This window comes from Nuphar pumila, chromosome 2, assembly GCF_984573655.1.
Source record: "Nuphar pumila chromosome 2, dmNupPumi1.hap1.1, whole genome shotgun sequence".
In the NCBI taxonomy this organism is placed as follows: Eukaryota; Viridiplantae; Streptophyta; class Magnoliopsida; order Nymphaeales; family Nymphaeaceae; genus Nuphar; species Nuphar pumila.
The window spans coordinates 4,218,826-4,239,612 of NC_143250.1; the positions used below are offsets into that span (position 1 = coordinate 4,218,826).

Below are 20,787 nucleotides of genomic sequence, written 5' to 3' on the forward strand. Positions count from 1 at the left end.
GCCAGAGAATCCAAAATATTACAACTCTACCATAGTTTCAACCAAAAGTGAATCATTCCCTTTGCATGAAGTCAGCCCTAACTTGCTGTCTTGTACAGTGAGCACTTAAATTTTTAGATAATCTAAGGGAAATAACTAAGGATGTCAATGGGTCGGGTTTGCCCGGACCCAATCTGATTCATACAAAACCTTATAGGGTTAGGGTTTGGTGATATATAAGAAAGTCCAATTATAATCCGGGTCAGACTCAAAGGGTCTGATTAATATATGGAGCCAATTATGGTTTGTGAAATTTCATACCAGACTCGGGTAGTATCCGCAAATTTTCAACCTTAAAAGAATAAAAAATATTATTTTACCATGTATGGTCTTGGTTTTAGTTCATGTAATCCTTATAAGATTCGGGTGTGGTTTCTCTTAAGATGGGTTTGATCGGATCCGAGTCCAGACCTGGTAACAGCATTACAATCAGGTTTGGGTCTCGTCCTAAGGTTCGAACCAAACGCATCCGGTTGACTCTCGTAATAATAACCCTCAATCATTGACTGCACATTGGCTGGCCTTCCGTTGGTAAAACCCATTAGAGAGTATACCCAGCTTTGACCTTGCTGCAAGAGAAGCCACCCATGGGTTTCGAACGTGTGACGTTTAATCAACCTGGTGATATTCACGTTGTGTTATATACGTAAAATTTTTTTAGTATACATTGACCCAACTTATGAATCACCGAACTTGATCTTTAGAGTCTTGGAAATGCTTAATACTAGTTTAAACCTTGAAACCTCCATCTCAAAACAAAACAACTCGTGCTTTAGGTTTAAGTATGACCAATGCCTTTTAGCTCAGTTCTTAACAAGAAAGCTTCGGAGTGAGAAGGAGATCTAGATTTGCATATCACCAAAGTCTTTCTTTTAGCTCAGTTCTTGACAATTCTTTTACACAAAATATTCATGTAAAATTCAGTGTCGAGTGAGATAGTTGGATGGTTACGTCATACTATCATAACTAAAAAGTTTTAGGTCTTATCTTCAGCACGCTTATTAAAAAAAATATATAAAAAAAAACAAATGTAAAATTTATTATTACAGTATGTTAAGATATATCCATTGTACCTGCATTCGAGTTGGAATCTATTATGTCAATTGTTTTGACTCATTCTAACTTCATAAATGTATTCAAATGCTCGATTTAAAAGGAATCTACTCTTGGATTGCGTTTTTTCAATGAAAAAAACACATAGAACATGTTAATTGTGAGAAAAAAAAATAAAATAAATAAAATAAAAAACCCACTTTGCTCAGTCGATTGTACGTACACTCGATCGTAGCGAATCTTTTCCGGGGTATACCATCAGGGTAGCTTCTGGATGGCATAGTTGTAATTTTGTTACAATATGCGTGCAGAATGCGAGAATCAAGGTGGTTCCAAAGCGGACGGCAAGACCTACGTATAAAAGGGCAGAGGGCCGGGAGTGCAAAGGGGAGAGAGAGAGAGAGGTTTCGGGAAAAAGAAGGAGCAACAAATAGTGTGTGAAATGTGTGGGAGGCCGTTACGTGCCTGCATGACGTTCGCGGGCCATGCAGATGAGATGCCACGGAGCTACGGGAATTAATGACAGCGACGAGGCCGACGACGGCACCGAACCAGCGAAGACCCGCCGGAGAAGGAGCAGAAGAAGAAGGAGCCCACGAGTGAGCCGCTTAAAACCCCTCCCTCTCCCTGTCTCTCTTTCTTCCTTCTTTCCCTCTTTTTTCTCGCTCGGAAGATTGAGAGGGAAGTTTTCTCGTTTTTTTTTCTTTTTGTTTTCTAGTTTTAGCCTCGTTGCTTGTTTCCTCTCGCGCTACGAGTACTCTTCGAAGGCTCTGAGTTCGTTCTTCTTGTTGCGCGTCGGAGGGATGGCCGCGCCGGCCTCTTCTTGGAAGATCTGCTTCAACCCGAAGTGCGGCGCCTCGGTGTCGGAGCGGTGGCGAAAAGGATGGAGGCTGAGGTCCGGCGAGGTTGCCGAGCTCTGCGACCGCTGCGGGTACGTTCATCCGTTCTCTGCTTCGTTTTTGTTTCTTTCTGGCAGGCGATCGGCGGAGGAAATCGGCGTTTTAGCGGTTTTTCTCCGGCGTTCTCTCGATCCGTGCGGTTTTAGCTCGCGAGATTACGATTTCGCGCTCGATTTCCTGTTTTCCAAGTGTTTTCCCGCTTCTTCGTGTCGGTCGCCCGGCGGATTACTCGATCCTTGGAGTATAGCAGAGGATTTAATACCGAGAGGTGGATTACTGGATTCGTTGCGTGTTGCTCCTTTCTCGCTTCGTTGCTCTGCCTTTTGCGTTTTGTTCAGGGTTGGATTTGCTGATCTTTGAGTTTTGCGGGAAGGAAGGGTTAGGTTTAGTGGGGGATTGCGTGAAGCCGAGTTCATTATCGTTGTTGACATAGTTCCTGACGTTCTTCATTCGCAAGATTAGGTTGAGAAGTGTGACAATCTAGAGTTTTTTGTGGTTTGTAAAAGTTTATCTGGGCCTCGCGGTAGAAAGGATTATGATTCACCGGAAAGGGTGAACTTTGTTGTTCTTCAAGTTGTTATTCACGTTATTTGTGGCATAAATCGTCGGAGGAGTGTGAGAAGCTTTGTTATTTGTGGATTCGCATGGTTTTCGTTCAGTTTTTCTTTCTGGAAATAGTTAGGAATTTCGAAAAGTTAAAACATGATCTAGGATTTGACTCTTCGTGACATTTTTCTCACGAATATACGTGTACAGATCTGGATTTTCGTCGATAATGTCGGATTTTGAGGTTTCGCTATAGAAGAGGGTCATCGTTTTTGGAAGGCTACCTGAAGACGGGGTCTTCTCTTTCTCTAGTGGTTTTGTCGCATTAATTCTTTCCACAAGTGCTAGGAATGCCATAAAGAATTTGTCTTTTTTCGTTTTTAGGTGGAATTATAGTAGAGCCTCTCTGAAACTTCCTTTTTTTAGGAGAATTGTAGCATATTACATCTCTCTCTCTCTCTCTCTGTGCGTTTGTGATGTTCTGGACGGTACCGAGGTACAAGGAAGGCTGTATGTCTTACAGTGGGTGTCTTTCTTTTTCTTATGGTACAAAGTTGATCTTTCAAGTCACTGAAGCATTAGTGCGCCTAAAATGTGATCTTTCTTTTCCTCTTTTCAGGCCAACTTTGTAAAGAATGAAGCTGGCTCTTATTTGCAAATACATGTGAGCTTGAAAGCGTTTTTATTTTACATGGAGCTTACAAAGAGTGAAACCAGGGATTTTTTTCCCCTGGGTTGGGATGGGGCGTTGGGTTGGTTATCATTATTAATTTTGCATGCTGGGAATCCGGTCCTCATTGAACCTTTGTCAAGGCCTAGTGATATGGCTCTAGAGTGGGCTATGCCTTAGGCGCGCTTCTTGCATTATTTGTTGGTATTGATCCTGGGGAACTCCTGTGAGATTTTTTTTTTTTTGAATTTCATGTGTAATACAGGGATGTGCCTCCTTTTCCTTTTATCCTTTGCATTAGTGGGTTTGGTTTGCGGAGGATACTGGCAAGTTATCTCTCATTTTAGAGCTTTCATGTTGTATGTGTATCTTCTGTTTCATTTCCTCTTTGCTTGGTGCTTTTTCTGTTGAAGAATTTGATAAAAAAAACTTCTACCAGATTAGTTGGTCATATTCATTTTTCATGGCTTTTGAAAATTCAATCCACTTTGAGTCTCTTTAGTTGCTTCCTACAGTAACTTTCTTTTATTTGCTGGAAAGTATTGACATCTATTGCAAAATGCTCTCTTTTGGTCTTGTCTTTTTCTTGAATATCTGTTTATAAAAACTTGATATTTTTCAGAAAATGAATGTCAGATGTCAGTTCCTGGCTTTCAATACCACTGGGATGGGTGGAAAATAATGGGTGTGCTTTTCATGCTGGAAGATTCTTAACAGTATTGTTATGTGAATGAAGACTTTTATTATTTACTCTGGCGCATCTCAATACATGCTCTTGTTTTGAGTTATTGATATTTTTCATTTTGTTGATCCCATAGATCTGCATATGATGAAGTAAGTTTTTGTGAAGATTTTCATTCTGATGCTGCTGGATGGAGGAACTGTGAGACATGTGGAAAGGTTAGAATTTGAGATCTAGCACCTATTCTACTTGCATTGTGTTAGAATGTGAAAAATGTTGTGAACCACTTGCCTTGTTACAAAACCAGTATCTCAAAGTGAAAACTGATTACACTTTCTGGCTGAATTGCCGAAACATTGACATCGGTGCTCAAGAACACAAGCATCACCTTGGTTTTTCTGTTGTAAAGTGTAGTTACATACGTTCAGCTTCTACTAAAGATCATAAACCAGACCCTTGGATACTTTTCGAGATTACTTGAATTTTTTCTTTCCCTAATGAAAAATTTTGTTGTCCAGCGTTTACACTGTGGGTGCATTGCTTCAGTCCATACGTTCTTGCTTCTGGATGCTGGTGGAGTAGAGTGCGTTGCTTGTGCTAAGACAAGTATACTTGGTCCGGTAAGCCTTTTAATTATTGCCGTAAGTGACATGTCCTGAACCTTAGTACACTGCATTCTTTTTAGTTTAAATATTCTACTGCCGCATACTTGGATGTTTGGGCATATGGCGACTGCTGATTCATGACGTAAAGCGCTGCTGGCTATATGTTAAGTGTTTTGTATCATTTGTGAATTGTGAACTTGCATTTTTACTGGTCCACGCTCTGATGTTTATAATGGCTAGATCTCCCAAATATCTGTGCTGCGTTCAGCATCTTCTTTTCCTTTTAATTTTATGCATAGTTTCAAGTGGTTCTATAGATAGCAACTTTTGGCTTTTGCATAATGGATTGAACAACACTAAAAACTGGTTGTGTGAGCCCAAAGAGCTACAAGTTCTGTGAGTTTTCATTGCACATGCAATTAGGCTGGACGACCCTACAATGTGTATCCCAGATATGCACAAAAAATTGGCAGATGAGGAATATCCTGATCTGTTGGTGCTGCTATGGAAATCCCTGAAAAATGCAGAGCAACTTTTGTGATGCTGACGGCATCAGCATGGAAATGGAGATGCTCAGCAACAGAGGATGTGTGATCAATGGTTGTGGTTCCTTGATCGCATGCATGAAGGAAGACACTAGGAGTTGCTGTAATTCATCAAAAATACCAAGGGACCTGGGCCATGTCATGTTTTTACTAACTTGATCTGATATATAAAATATATATGTACATATGTATTATCTCTCTGTACATACTTGGATAAACCAATTATTTTGTTCATTTCTTTTTTTTTTTACTTAGTGAATGGATGCTATGTTCCGTCTTTGACTATGATTGCGTATTTTTTTTTCATCATACACAAAAGAATAATATGACTGTCTTAACTAAAACCCACATCTGACATCCCTGAATCAGAAATGCTTAGTCACCATATAAAGCAGGTAGTAACTACCTTCTCTATCTTCTTCTTTATGTATGCAACACATGATTTTCTAACCTCTTTCACAATATGTATACATGGCCTTAGTTTTTCCAACTAAAGTTAGGCTTCCTGTGGTAGATTATTATTTGTCCATGTACATGTGACAAGTATGTGAGTGTGTGTGTGTGTGTCCGTGCAGTGGCATGCATGGCAACACAAATTTAAAGTTGGCCTTTGTGTGTGTGTGTGTGTGGCATTCATGTATAGTATGTAAAACCATAGTCAAACATAGGCAACATTTTGAAAATACAGCTTAAATTGATATTAAAGGCAAAATAGAATGATATTTTGAAAATGTCAGAAATTTATATATATTGCCATAATATCACAATATTTTCACAATAACATCACATTATTTTCAATTACTTCTTACATTTTCACTTGTTTTATATATCTTAAGTACGTTTTTCTTCTTTCTTTTATATTTTTTACTTATTTCTTTGATTACATGTGTATTTTGTTATCTAAACATGTTATCTTAGTTATTTCTGCTATTTTTATATTTTTTAAAACTTTTTCAGCCTTGATTTTTTCCTGAGATTTGTCAACTAAACCTATATTATCACGAGAAATTGTCTTGCCGATATATAGCCGGGACCGATATTTGTGACTGTAAAACTTAATGGTGGACGGGAATTCAGATTGAAACTCATAAAGTTTTCTATTATGCTCATGATGAGTAGCAGGAAAAACTGTAAATTCAGAAACTAGCAGAAATAAAGATTGTTAAGAAATATGAGATACCATAGGAATATAATAGTTTTAAATTGAAATGCAGCTATTTAGTATCTTTCCAATTTGTTATATTTTTTTATGTTGCAATTTTGTGAACCATGTTACTGTTAAATAACAAATAATAGTTTGCTAAAGACACTGGTGTGAGATGTTGGATCAGAGGTAACTGGTCACCCTAAAAGTAGAGAATTTGGTTGGCAAGGCCAGGGGTTATGAAATCTTTCCCCTTTGAGCATGCTGACATGTGGAAAGTTCAGAACATTGATTTTTCTTATTGTTATTCTTTGGATGCAGTACAGAACAACCCTTTGTTACTAATTCTTCACAAATAGCACTATCCCTCTCCTGGCTGTCATGGATGCTCTTGAACAGTGTAGCAGATTTAAACCTTGACAAGGTCATAACATGCCATTAGGTCTAATCAGATTACTGTACTTGTATGGGGCTGTTTTGAGCTGTCTCTCTTGGCAAATTCTAGTGAAAGATTGAGTAATTGGAGTCCTTTGTTTTCATCTTAAAATCTTCTTATTTTTTTTGTTAAAAATACAGTGTTCAGTTTGTGGTGGTTTCTTTCCTTCTTGCCTTAAAGCTATATCACATAGGTGTGGGTGCGGATGCGGCACTTTAAAAAAACTTGGGTGCGGGGAGGATATATATATATATATATGTATATATTCGGTTCTGGTGTACCTAGGCCTGAGTTCACTAGAGCCGAACCCAGTCGGCCTAGGTTGACCAGAGCAGAAGCCAGGCCTGGGTTGACTAGAGCTGAACCCAGCACACTTTGTTTCAGTTTTGGTGAACCCAGGCCTGGGTTCGGCCCTTGCACCAACGAGGGGAGGAGGAGGGAGGAAGAAAGAAGAAAGAAGAAAGAAGAAAGAAGAAAGAAGAAAGAAGAAAGAGAGGAGGAGGCGACATAGTGAGGAGAAGGAAGAAGAAGAAAGACAGGAGGAGGAGGAGAACGAAGAAGAAGAGAGGAGGAGGCGGAGCAGGAAGAAGAAGAAGAAGAAGAGAGAGAGAGAGAGAGAGAGAGAGAGAGAGAGAGAGAGAGAGAGAGAGAGAGAGAGAGAGAGAGAGAGACCATCGCCATCGTCGAAAGAGGAGGGGGAGGAGAGGAGTCGTGTCCTAACACCCCCCCCCCCTCACACAATTTTTTTTAAAGTGGAACAAAATGGACTGTCAAAGTTGATCGAGTCCATTTTGGACAAAGATAACCTTGGGTGCGGTCAAACCACACCTAGGGTTTATTGACCGCACCCGGTGCAGCAAAACCTAAATTTTGCTGCACCTGCACCCACATCAACGCAGGTGCGACAACCTCTCTGGCAAGTCCCTATGACAGCCTTAAAGTGTTGTTACTCAATTATGATTGGTTGATGTTAATTGGAACTCAAAATTACATGTTGAGGTTGATATAGGGGTCAACATCTTTGAGTTTTACAGTCCGGTTCACTGGAGATATTTTCTCAACCACTTCAAATACTCTTGTCAACACGAAATAAAAAGAAAATTACAATTGGTGACGTATTCTAATGCATAGTCACATATATCGACTATAGGGGTAGAGCTAGGAATCTAAACTAGGGTGGGCACAAATGCACTAAAAAAACAAATCAAAACTCTGAATTCTAACAACATGATTCATAGATATGTTAATTGAAAAAGAAACATGCATGTGTTCAAGAAATCATGTTTAATGTTGATTGAAATAAAAAGGACAAAAATGCTTAATTAAATATTCATGGCATTTAAGAAATCAAATAAAAATTTTAAATTCTAAAAAAAATCAAAGATTTAGGGGTTTAATAGGTAATAACCAAAATCAAGCATTCATTAATAGAATCTTGCTTAATGATATATAAATAATAAAAAATAACACAAAAAACCAAAAAAATGTAAATAAACATTTGCATCATTCGGAAAAATGCTAACCAATACCCTAATCTCTGAAAATTTCATGGATTTATATTCATTAAAAAAACCCCTAATATTCTAACTAAAATCAAGCATTCATTACATGTCTAATGGCTAACTAAAAATATATAAAAAACCTTAATTAAATATTTATGCTATTGAAAAAATAAACTAAAAAACAAAAACCCTAACAACCATCATACATCATGCTAAAAAAAGCAAATAAAACCCTTAAAGATCACGAAAAAAACCCTAATTAAACATTTATATCATTCAGAAAAGTCCAAATCATAATTGAGTGGAAATACAATAAAAGATAAGATTCGGAACGAAGAGATACGTAAGAAGGTAGGTGTTGCACCCATTGAAAATAAGATGCGAGAGAATCGTTTACGGTGGTTTGGACATATTCGGCGAAGGCCTAATGATGCTCCAGTTAGAAGGTTGGAGAAATGGGAAAATATATTAGTTAAAAGAGGTCGGGGTAGGCCTAGGAAGACTTGGATGGAGATGATAGGAAAGGATATGAATGCTTTGAACCTCACTGAGGACATGGCGTTGGATAGAAATGATTGGAGGAAAAGGATTCATGTGGAAGACCCAAAATGAATTTCTTTTTTGGTTCATATCGCTGACCCCAATTGTTTTGGGATGAAGGCGTAGTTGTTGTTGTTGTTGTTGTAGAAAAGTCCAAATCAATAATTTTTTTGTAACTGAAAATAAAAAAAATTAATTGTCTAACCAAAGGAAGAGAGAGAGAGAGAGAGAGAGAGAGAGAGAGAGAGAGAGAGAGAGAGAGGTGGGTATGTACTCACCACATTCGGCTCGGGATCACCTTGAGCCATAGTTGGCCCACCAGGTGACTCGGCCAAAAATTGTTTGGGTTCGACTCATGACTTGGCAAGACTCGACGAGTCAACGCCGATGACTGATTTTTTTCGTATATTTTATAAATAAAAATTTTAAATAATAAAAATACAAAATAAGGAAACATGCAAAACTCGAATGATTCTTCAAAAACTCACCACTCGAACGAGTTCTACTGGGTTTTGGCAACTTCTGGTTTTACTTTGATCAGAAATTGCTAGGGTCTGCTCGGACTGAGTCACCGAGTCAACAATTTGACTCGGACAAGTTTGCCAACCATGGCCTGAACCATTTGGGTCAATCACAAGTGGTTCCCATCCTTACTCGGGGCAATGCCCACCTGCAGTCCCGGTTAGGGTGGGTACTACCCACCTACGCTCTGTTTGAGCATTTTTTATAGGTCAGGGTGGGCAGTACCACCATGTGGCTCCGTCCCTTCGCGATATTATCGTATTATATTCATCAAACAATATTATAGGTAAAATATCATGTTATTTTGAAAATATTACCAATTTGATAATATTGCGATATTATCAACTATTGCTACTGTTTTTACTTATTTCTACATCTTAAAGGTGTTTTTCTTCTTTATTTTATATTTTTTACTTATTTCTTTTAGTATATATGTATTTTATTATCTAAACATGATATTTTCTTACTTATTTTTGTTATTATATATATTTTTATTTTTTTATGCTTCGAGATTTTCTAAAGATTTATCACCAAACCGATAGTATCGTGATAAATTGCCTCGCCGAGGTATAGCCGATACCGATATTTGTGACTGTTCTAATGGACAGTTGGGAAATGCAAAATAAAATTCTTATCAAGTTCATGCTCTATGGGTCACTTTATTAGGTATCTTCAGTGATGGTAGACATTCTGTCTCAAGTATTTTTGCTACATGTGTATATTTTATGGTCACCAGTACCAGTCTCAAAATTTCTTGGTGAAGGCTTCTCTTGGAAGAATTTAGAAAAGCTGTTTTTTCTCAAGAAAATCTCAGCCTTCTAAAAAAATTAAAACATGCAAAAAATAATAAAAAGACAAGAAATAATAGGTTTAGTATGTCTTTTCATGAAAAACAATAAAAAGTTTTAAAGTATAAAAGCAACAAGTAATAAAAAAAAGATGTGCTTGATGTAATGAAATATGCTGAAGCACAAAACAATAGCCTCTAAGGGCTTAGAAGATCATAAACACAACGTGCACATGCACAAGTCTACTAGGGACAATACCAAAGCACTACACAAGCATAAAGTGCATATACAAAACATAAAAAATTCAAAAATAATAACACAAAAACATAAAAAATATACTCTTTATTGAACAGAATGCTTAAGAAAAGCATTACAAATACAAGAGGGGGAACACCCCTATTTATACATAAGACAAGCCTCACATAGGCCATTGGGACCAACCCCAATGGCTAGAAATAGAGCCTTTGGGGAGGTCCCAATGACTCTAATGGCATATTACAATTGTGTCCTTAACCAAATGGTTAAGGACAATAGAGATAAAATAAATAAAAACAGAAAAATACCAATGTGCCCCTAATGGGCACATCCTATTATAATACTGTGAAAAGACTGAAATATCCCTAATGGGTATTTCCTATTACAACATCATAAAGACTATATATATATGATACAAACTTAACTCTCCTTCAAACTTATAGTGTGATAAACCGAAAGTTTGAAAATACAAAAGAAACAAAGGGAAAGTTCCAAGTCTTCAATTATAATCTTCATCAAATGCTTGCATTGGCTACCTTCATCTTCATGATGCATCAAACATGAAATTTCTTTCTTAACCCATAGCATCTTCAAGAACTAAAACAAAGGTTTCAATTAAACACAAGAAGATATCCTAACCAAATAGTTATAAAGTTTCAAAACAAATATATATATTTTAAACAAAAATAACACTTAATAGGAAAACCTTGAAAGACACATTCCAAGGAACAAGAACCGATTCAAAATTTTCAAATCAAGTGAAACCTTCAGATCAATTTAGAAAAAAACATGCAATAAATGCAATCATATGACAAGATAAAAAGTCCACCAATGAATCTTATTAACATGAATGTCCATCAATAGATACAAAATGGACAAGGACAAGAGTGAACCACAAAGGGTACACTTACAACACCCACAAAAGGCTAAGAAATATCGCAATGACAAGCCTTCAATCATGAACCAAAATGTCCACCAATATCAAGTGAACAAACACAAGGGTGTTATCTAAGGAACACACTCACAAGAACCCACAAAGGGGTACACACAAGAAGACCTACAATAAAAAAATTATTTTATTGAATATCACAAGCATGCAAGAATTATAAAACTTATAACTCATGTGAGGTAACATGATGTAAAAAAACATGTAAGATTATGCTCATTAAGGAGCCATGAGTATTAAGAAATATCACAATCTCCCAAATGGGCACACAATCGAACACACTTAAAAGGCATTTGTAAACCTTATAGAGAAGATTAACATAAAATCCACAAGGATGAGTGCATAATTCCCACAAAAGAACAAGTTTTGTATGAAGAGATCATCCTCAATTCCTTATACATAAATAAACAAACTCATTCATACACTCACAAGGCACAAGGATCATATATCAATATGAAAAACATCATTTATTAAAAAATAACAAGATATCCATAGACCATGATCACTAAGAACTTAACCACCTAAAATCTTTTAAAACTACATAAAATATTCTAAGTTTCACATAAGAGTACATCAAAGAGAAGAAAGAAAATCAAACCCAAGTTTAAGCAAAATCTCATAAAATTATACTTGTGAATGCCACACAAAGCCATTTTAAAAATAAATATTTCAAAACAATTTTTTTAAATATTTAACAATAATTATAACAAAAAAGAATATAATAAATTTGAAGTCATACATAAGAACATGTTTCAGAAATTTGGTCCTCGTCCCAAGCTATATGTGATTTGACTCTTCATAAAAGCCCATCGGAATTGGTATTTGCTCAATGGACAACCCTTACCACTCAAGTTATTTATACGTTGCCGCTTGACAAGGATGATGCAACTGTTAAAATTGTATATACATATTTATACATATTATATATATTTATATAAATAAATATTTTGCTCTTTTTTCTTTTTCTTTTCTTTTCTTTTCTTTTGTTAACTAGAAATAGGAACTAGGGTTAGAATTTTACCTTTTTATTTGTAATTGAACTAGTCAACACATGTTGACTAGTCAAACATAAGAGTTGTTGGGGTCCCAACGGCTCTATTTTGAGCCATTGGGACTCTAACGACTCTTTATGGACTTCTCCTCCTTTGTGTATAAATATGAGGCAAAGCCCCTACATTATGTATGCTTCTTGCATAAGGCCATTAATAAAATATTGTTTATTTTAGCTTCTTGTTCTTGCCCCTTGTGTGGGTTTTGTGAGTGAGCCCATTTGTGGCTTTTGGTGTGTACACTTTGACATTGTGGTGGATCTCGTTCGAGGCTTCCATTTCTTTACATGGTATCAGAGCCAAGTTTGCTCTTGACCCCTGAGGATTGCGTATTGCCTCATTTTTTGTGCTCATGGGAGAAAGAAAGAATTTGTTTATTGGTGGTTCAAGTGCTCGTGTGATTGTGCAAGTGTGGTTTGTTGGCTCGTGTATTTGTGGTGGTGTGCTCATGCTACTACTATCTCCTTTCTCATCTATTATTTTTTTTTGGACAATGAGAAAGTCACTCACTCACTATTGTACCCATAAAACTCAATGATACAAATTTTGTAATGTGGTCTTTAATAATGAAGCACTACATATGGGGAAAAGGATTACGAGGATTAATTGATGGTTCCGATCTGGAACCTAAACTAGTCCTCACAAAGGTAGATAACGAAAAAGAGGTGCCTCTTGCGGATGGTGAGAAGACTAAGACAATGACCACTTATAAGAAAAAGTGAAGAGAGTGGAGAATGGGGCATGCCAAGATCATGTCTTGGTTAATCAATAGCGTGGATACTAAAAAGTGATCTAGTTTCGCAAAATTTGAGCATGCCAACAAAGCTTGGAAATACCTTAAAAATATGTATTCTCTTAAAGATATTGCACATTGTGCAATCTACAAAATAAAGTTTGGACAATGACTCAAAAAAACAAAAGTATTAGAGAATACTACAATGAATTGTACGAACTTTGGGAAGAATTATCTATTCTTGAGCCTAAGTGTCATTGCCCGGAAGATATAGAGCTCCGACAAAAGCAACTTCATGCAGAACATTTCTATCAATTTATAAATGGCTTGAGATCGGAGTTTGGAAGCACTAAATTGACTCTTCTTCATAGAGGAAAAGTACCCTATATTGTTGACACTATCAAAAAATTAAGTATGAAAGAGAATAGGCTAAAAGGGCACTCTTTGAAAAATGAAGACGACTCCGTTTTGGTCGTCTCTAGACCGGGAACATTGAACATTGCAACACAGGGAAATTCCAAAAAATCCATGTAGTACAAGCCTCCTTCCCTATAGCCTTCCCCAAGCAGCTTCCCTGACTGGTGATCATGTACTCGACAATCATGAGAGGAGAAGAAAACATTACACCCATGATCAGTTAATTGAGATACAGATAAAAGGTTTAAATTAAGTTTGGGTATATATCTAATTTTTAGAACACGAAATTTGTTTGAGTTTTGAGAAGTATTTTCAAAGCATCATATTCTCTTAATCTCAAGAGAAGTTTCGTCGGTAGTCAAAACGTTTGAACCACTTGAGTTATGATATTGAAGCAATAATTCTATGTTAGGGGTCATATGAAAAGCTGCACCGAAATCAAGAAGCCAAAGGGGTTTACCTGGATCGGAGATGCTTACAGAAGAGACCGTAGCTCCAACAAATGAGGAAGCTCCTTTAAGAAGTGGTTGAAGTGCCTCCACTAGTTGAGATAATGACATGCTTCCAATTGATGTTTCTTTTGTCTCTTGCTGGGCTTCAACAGTAGTAACCTTCTTTTCATAAGGCTTCTTTAACTTTGGGCAGCACGTCTTGACGTGTTCAGGTTCTCGACAATAATAACAAATTATTTCTTTTCTTTCCACCTTACTTTCGTGTTTCTCATCATATGTTCTTCCAAAATGTGGAGGTTTATATGGATGAACATGATTCCCGGGTCTTGAAACTGCTAAAACTGAGTCATCATCATTTTTTGAATTTTTTTTTTTTCAGTCGGTTTTCTTCCATACTCAATTCTTCAATTGTGTCTTCAATAGAGGGGACCTTTCCTCGATGAAGAAGAGCGAATTTGGTTGTCTCAAATTCTGGTCTTAAACCATTAATAAATTAAAAAAAATACTCCACATTTATTTGATTTTGGCGAAGCTCTATATCTTGTGGGCAATGCCACTTTGGTTCAAGGAGAGTCAATTCTTCCCATAGCTCGGACAAGCTATTGTAGTATTCTCTAATACTTTTATCTTCTTGAACCATGTTGCAAACCTTTTCTTGAAGATTACATATATGAGCAACATCTTTAAGAGAATATATTCTCTTGAGATAGTCCCAAGCATCATTAGCGTGTTCAAATTTCGCAAGACTTGAATACTTCTTTATATCCACACTAGAAATGAGCCAAGACATAATCTTGGCGTGACCCATTCTCCATTCTTTTCACTTTTTCTCATAAGTGAAAACGACTTTAACTTTTTCTACCTCCGAAAGAGGTATTTCTTTTCTTTCTTTTTCTTTAGTGAGCATTAGTTTAGGTTCCTCATCGGTTTCATCCACTAATCCCCATAATCTCTTTCCCCAAATAAGATGCTTCATGATAGAAACCCATGTTACATAGTTTGAATCAGAGTTACCAGAAGCGCCTAGGCGTATGGGGAAACACATTTTCCCAAAGCGCATTTTGGAAGCGCGAAACGACACACTTTTGAAATGTGCAGGGAAACACGTTTTTTTGGGAAGTGTGCTTCCCCCATGCTTCCCCATTTTTTTCATTTTTTTTTGTAGTTTTATTTTTTTCGCTTCCCCCTCGCTTCCGGTTCGCTTCCTAGGTTGCTTTCGAGACGGTTCGTAAATTTCTTCTAAGTCATCCCACGCTTTTCGCTTCCTAAAATTTTGAAAGTGCCTCGCTTCCCGTATCGCTTCCCGCCATGGTTTTAAAACTCGCCGAGTCAACTCAGTGACTCGGCTCGGCTTGGCCCTCCAACGAGTCAACTCGGCAAGCTAAACTCGTTCTGCGAAAACTCAGCCTTGACTCGGCCTGACTCGGGTTGACTCAGGCAAGTTTTGGGCACTTTTTCATTTTTCAAAGGCTATGGGCATTTTTTTCATATGTAAGTGTTCATTTTCAAAGAACAAATAGCATAATAACAATAGGCTTACCAACTTAATATAAAATCACAAAATTATTAAAGTCAATCAAATTTCACATGTCCATTCATTCCTTTTGGTAGCTCCAGGTAAGGAATAAAACCCAGTACCCCTCAATGAATATAGAGTGAATCCACTAATCCAGCTAACATAACTGATCCCTCATGCAACCATCTCTGAGACCTACACAATAGTTGGCAGCCAGCCTGTTCAAAACCAATAGCATAAAATGCCCACATTTATCATTATAATATATATACATCACAACATTCTCATTATCCAAAGCTTATATGCATTTATGTGCAGATATATAAGGCATGGTCCAATCAACTCTACATCAGAAACACACTTACAAATATCAAGATAAAGTTCAATGTTCGCAAGGATTTTCTGAGGCCCTGCAACACAACAACTATGCCCATATATTCAGGATGTAAACCATGATCGAGCATGGCTATTAAAGTTCTTGAAGCTAGTAATTAAGTCATTCTTTATATATTGTCTTGAAAGACTTGCTCCTGCTTGTGTAGTTTCTTTAGTAAATGTGAGATTTGAATTAAGAGCAGTTTTACTTAATGTTATTTTACTTATTAATCAATTAAACTAGTAATTAAGTCATTCTACAAACCTTTATATGTTTAAATGACAATTTATATATTATCTTTGTTTTAAAATCAAAAGTTAACAAAACCCGGTCCGAGTCACCGAGTTGACCCGCCGAGTCACGAGTCAATAAAGAACGAGTCGAGTTCCGAGTCACGGGTTTTAAAACCTTGCTTCCCGCTCCCGCTTCCTCGACTGGTAACTCTGGTTTGAATCATTGAGTTTTATGGGCTTAATGGTGACATTATCATTGTCATCAATTTTACAAGCTTAGGAACAGAAGAAGGGGAGAAAAAGAAAAGAATAAGAGAAAAATGTACCACCACAAGAAGCAAAAATATCTAGCCTTCCAAGCTTTCAAGGCTCCACACAACTACCCCTTCAAAGAGGCTTCTTTCTTTTGAAGAAAACTCGAATGACATACTTCCCAATGCACAAGGAGAACTCCGTATTGATTGCTTCTATCAACCGCGCTCTAATACCATGAAAGAATGTAGCAATCCCCAACAAGGATTGTTTCTTCAACACTCACAAAGAGGATTCACGAATCAAAAGCATTCACAAAAGAGCTCAAGCTCACAATACCCAAAAAAGGGTATACATAAAATGAAAAATAATATTTCATAAATTAGGGAGAGAACTCCCACAACAAAGGATAATTTACAAGGAGAAATAGTCCCCATATTTATAGAGGAAATGAGAGGAGCCTCAAGGGAGTCGTTGGACTCCCAACGACTCTATTAACGGCTCCCTTGGGTCTGCACTTTTTTGACTAGTCAAAAAGGTGAAGCCTATGTATGTCCTAAAATAGGGATTTTAGTTAGTTCTAGTTGGGGTTTAACTAAAACTAATCAAACTAAGAACTAACTAGAAAAAAGAAAAACTATTACAAGGAATTACATGAGCTGTCTATGAGATTACATATGAGATTACATATTTTAACATTCACCACTCTATTTGGGCTCAAGCATGGCAAACTCATCCCAAATAGAGGACAACTCCGTGAAATACTCTCTAATAGTCATTTCGCGTTGTTGGAAGGTCAATGCCCTTTTTTGAAGATAGTACTTGTGGGACAAGTCTCTTGAAGTGTATATTTTTTAAAGATATTGCCATGCTTGAGAGGCTTTTTTGAATTTAATAATGTTGGCATTGATTCTTTTTTCAACGGATGAGAAGATCCAAGATAGAATTTTAAAATTTCTCATCTCCCATTCCTCATGTTTCTTACTATAGTCTTCAAGCACTTTGATTCTCTTTTAACCTTCAAGAGTCTTTATTTCTCCTCTTTCTACCAAAGTAATCATTGGTTCCAGTTCTGGTATTGAGCCTTGGACATATCCCCAAAACCCTTTACCCTTGATATGTGCTTCCATATTATCGGCCCAAATATGATAATTTGAGCCATTGAGTTTGAACCCAAGAGAGAAGTGAGTCTTTTTCCTCCATTTTGAGAAGAAATATAGAGTGAAGACGATCTTACCACAAGCGAGTCTTTAGAGCTTACTTGATGTGGTATGATTCTTTCGATATAATATTGCAAGTGGGGTCCACGCCGAGGATCAAGAGAAAGGTAGGTGCATGCTTTTCGAGGCGCACAATCTTCTTCAATAATCACCTTCCTTCTTCAATAATTCCCAACCTTGCTTTGATACCATGTGAAGAATCCTTGCAAACAATCAAGTTTTCAAGTAACTTGATACTTCCAATACTCAAGACACACAATAACATTCAAATGCTTTACGCCACAAAAGAAAAGAAGTGCAATAAATGCACAATGTTTATAAGCTTAAGGCAACAAAACTCCTTGCTATAATAATACAATACAATGGGCTCACATAGCCCTTATTTATAAGGCTTTTCAACTCTTAAAGAGACGCTGGGCTGATTCCCAACAACTCTAATAAGAGCCGTTGAGAATAGCCCAACTTCTCTCATTTCAAACTGTGTACAACAGTCAGTGGCTGAATATTACATAAAAAAGAACAAAAATAAAAATAAAAAATTACAAAAATAAGAAAAATTAAAAAAGGAAGAATTACAATCATATTAAAAAATATGAATATACATAAAATGTAGAAATGACTAAAATACCTCTACAACTAATACAAGAAGGAAATATATATATGATACAACTTAACACTTGACACACACATATATATTTGCGATATTTGCATTATCGATATTTTTGAAAATGTCACAACATTTTATGTTTATCTGCTGCTGAAAAAATATGATATGATCGAGATATTTTCAAAATAGCATCAATACTGGTGATTATGATATACTTTCTTCTTTTATTTTTACTATCCTCATATCATTCACAAATCAATTAATGCTGTGAGATTTTTTGCAATTTTTTCTTGCTTAAATTATATGTTTAATGAGAAAATGGAGAACTCTTTATTTTCTTTCCCAGTCAATGAAATTGGAGATCACTTTAAGCTAAGGTTACTGGAAGCACTTTAGGACATGGAGAAGCATGCTTCCCCGAAGCGCTTTACGGAAGCGAGAAACGTGGCACTTCCGAAACGTGATGGGAAGCGCCAACAAAATTGGGAAGTGCACTTCCCATTTTGGGAAAGCGCGCTTTCCCTTCTTTTTTCATTTTTTTGTGTTTTTATTTTTATTTTCTTTCTTTTTCCTTTTTTTTCACTTCCGGTTCGCTTCCTAGGTTGCTTCCGGTTTGCTTCGTAGGTCGTTTCCGAGATGGTTCTTGGTTCGCTTCTAAGTCGTCTTGCACTTCCTGCTTCCGCTTCTCGAATCGCTTTCCGCTCCCGCTTCCCCGACTGACAACTCTACTTTAAGCAAACAAGAATTTTCTCTTTATAATATATTTGTTTTTTATGATAAATGTTGGAAGGTTTGCTTTTTGAATGCAAGAATTTATGTACTCAGATTTCCCTCATTTCTTATGGATGCTTTATTAATTGGTTTTCCATTCCATTATTTTTTCATCAATCTACTTGCTAGGCATCCAACCAGTTAAGGCCGCCTTCTTGGTTATTTTCTCTACCTCTGCTTGATGGCCTGACAGATCAATCTACAAAAACATGGAGCCAGGTTCCTGTGACAAGCTCTGGCATAGGACAAAGACAGCAACTTCCCGGTCTTTGGAACTCTCTGGCTTGGCATTCTGAGTCATATTCAAGGATGAAATATCATGACACTGAAAGGGCAAGTAATAAACTTCTAAACATGGAACAGTCATCTACCTGCTTTGTGGAGAGCAAAAACGTTGATGACTCACTTGGAAAGGAAGCAGATAGCATCTTCAAGTTCCCTGCTCACAACAGGATGAATAATGGGAATTCAGAAATTGATGCACAGAGTTCTTTGGGTGCGTCTGTTCAAGAATATATAGAGGGCTTGCGGGATTCCAACCATGTTAAAGGAAGAAAGAGCCATGAAACTGGAAGAGACATGACTGCGGATGAACTTGAGGTTAAAAAATCTGTTAATGGTTGTAAGTACGAGTCACCTGGTTTGCAGCACAATATAAAAGAGTGGCCCACTTCGTCAAAGGATGATGCTTCAACTGCTCCAGGTCTTTCTATGCCCTTCTCGCCGCAAAATGATACAAAAGATTCAAACAAGCCTTCTGTATCTCGAGCCCAGCAACAGAGGCCATCACAATCACAATTGTTGTCAAAGGACTATTCTCCCAACCTTCATGCTGGACTAGACCCTTCTAAAGAAACACAAAATCAAATGAGCTCTGCAAGAAATCACAATGAGGGATGTAAGGTAAATAAATTAATTCCTCCATACTGGCCAGGGATCACTGATCAAGCGCTTCAGAAAATATCAGGAGAGTATCCACTATGTTGTTTAGCTGTTGGTTACAAATTGGAGCATAAAGTTCCAAATTGCCATGTTGTATTTACTTGAAGCAGTAGAATCACTTTGAGAATTGTGTTTTATCAGTTTATATGGAACTCAATCATTCAATTGATCTGGAATTTGAGATCCTTGACTCTTTTTAAGCTCGAGTTCTATCATCACTCCTTTATTTGAGAAAACGTTGAGCGCTAGTGACGCAGGTCGTATAGGACGCCTGGTGCTGCCAAAAAAATGTGCAGAGGTGAGCCTTCAGAATTTTTCTTTGTTGCCCGTTTTGAAAACAATGATCTGCTTTAATTCCATTCATCTGTGGGTGCCTGTGGAGAATGTAGATTTCCTCCTATTTCGGAAATCTCTCCTTTGTTTTCCTATGATACATTTCAAATATGTGAAACCAACTTTATCATCAAATCTTTTAGCTTTTATATCTTATGTAATGAGCCTCAATCATTTAAACTTTGGGGATGATGCTATGTTAAAGAAACTAGTATCATAGGATACAAATCAAATATAATGAGGTTTTAATAGATAAAAGTGAAATTTTGGTCAGGATGGGATCAGCTGGGATTGGGTTGTTCAGGGATATGTTGAACGTATGACCACTCTTTGAAGAACTCTTTGGAGTACTTCAGCATATCTTGAGGAACACAAACTGCAAGTTTTGAATTTTCTTTATAGATTTTGAATAGTTCAGTCCATACTATTTGACACTCTACCAAGTTATGATACTTTCACTTTACCATATAGATGAAGTTTTTTTTATCCACTTGTCTCTAATTGATTCTTATGTGAATCTTAATCATGAACAGACGTACTTCCCAGCAATATCTCATCCTGAAGGGTTGCCTCTTGTAATTCAGGATGCAAATGGAAATGAATGGATGTTTCAGTTTCGATTTTGGCCTAATAATAACAGCAGGATGTATGTATTAGAAGGTGTAACATCTTGCATTCAGTCTATGCAATTACAAGCTGGTGACATAGGTAATT

At 36.9% G+C, this 20,787-nt stretch overlaps 1 protein-coding gene across 1 annotated transcript in view; it reads left to right on the forward strand.

The window, feature by feature from the left end:
• Window positions 1–1,476: 1,476 nt before the first annotated feature.
• The window catches only part of LOC149844528 (B3 domain-containing protein Os07g0563300-like), a 39,714-nt gene continuing 20,403 nt past the window's right edge, over window positions 1,477–20,787 (forward strand). Inside the window, exons 1-7 of the mRNA XM_089994689.1 lie at window positions 1,477–1,691; window positions 1,811–2,023; window positions 4,026–4,107; window positions 4,408–4,509; window positions 18,928–19,769; window positions 19,942–20,038; window positions 20,607–20,781. Of these exons, the coding sequence (XP_089850815.1) occupies window positions 1,612–1,691; window positions 1,811–2,023; window positions 4,026–4,107; window positions 4,408–4,509; window positions 18,928–19,769; window positions 19,942–20,038; window positions 20,607–20,781 (1,591 nt within the window). The 5' untranslated portion in view covers window positions 1,477–1,611. The remainder of the gene's footprint in view (window positions 1,692–1,810; window positions 2,024–4,025; window positions 4,108–4,407; window positions 4,510–18,927; window positions 19,770–19,941; window positions 20,039–20,606; window positions 20,782–20,787) is intronic.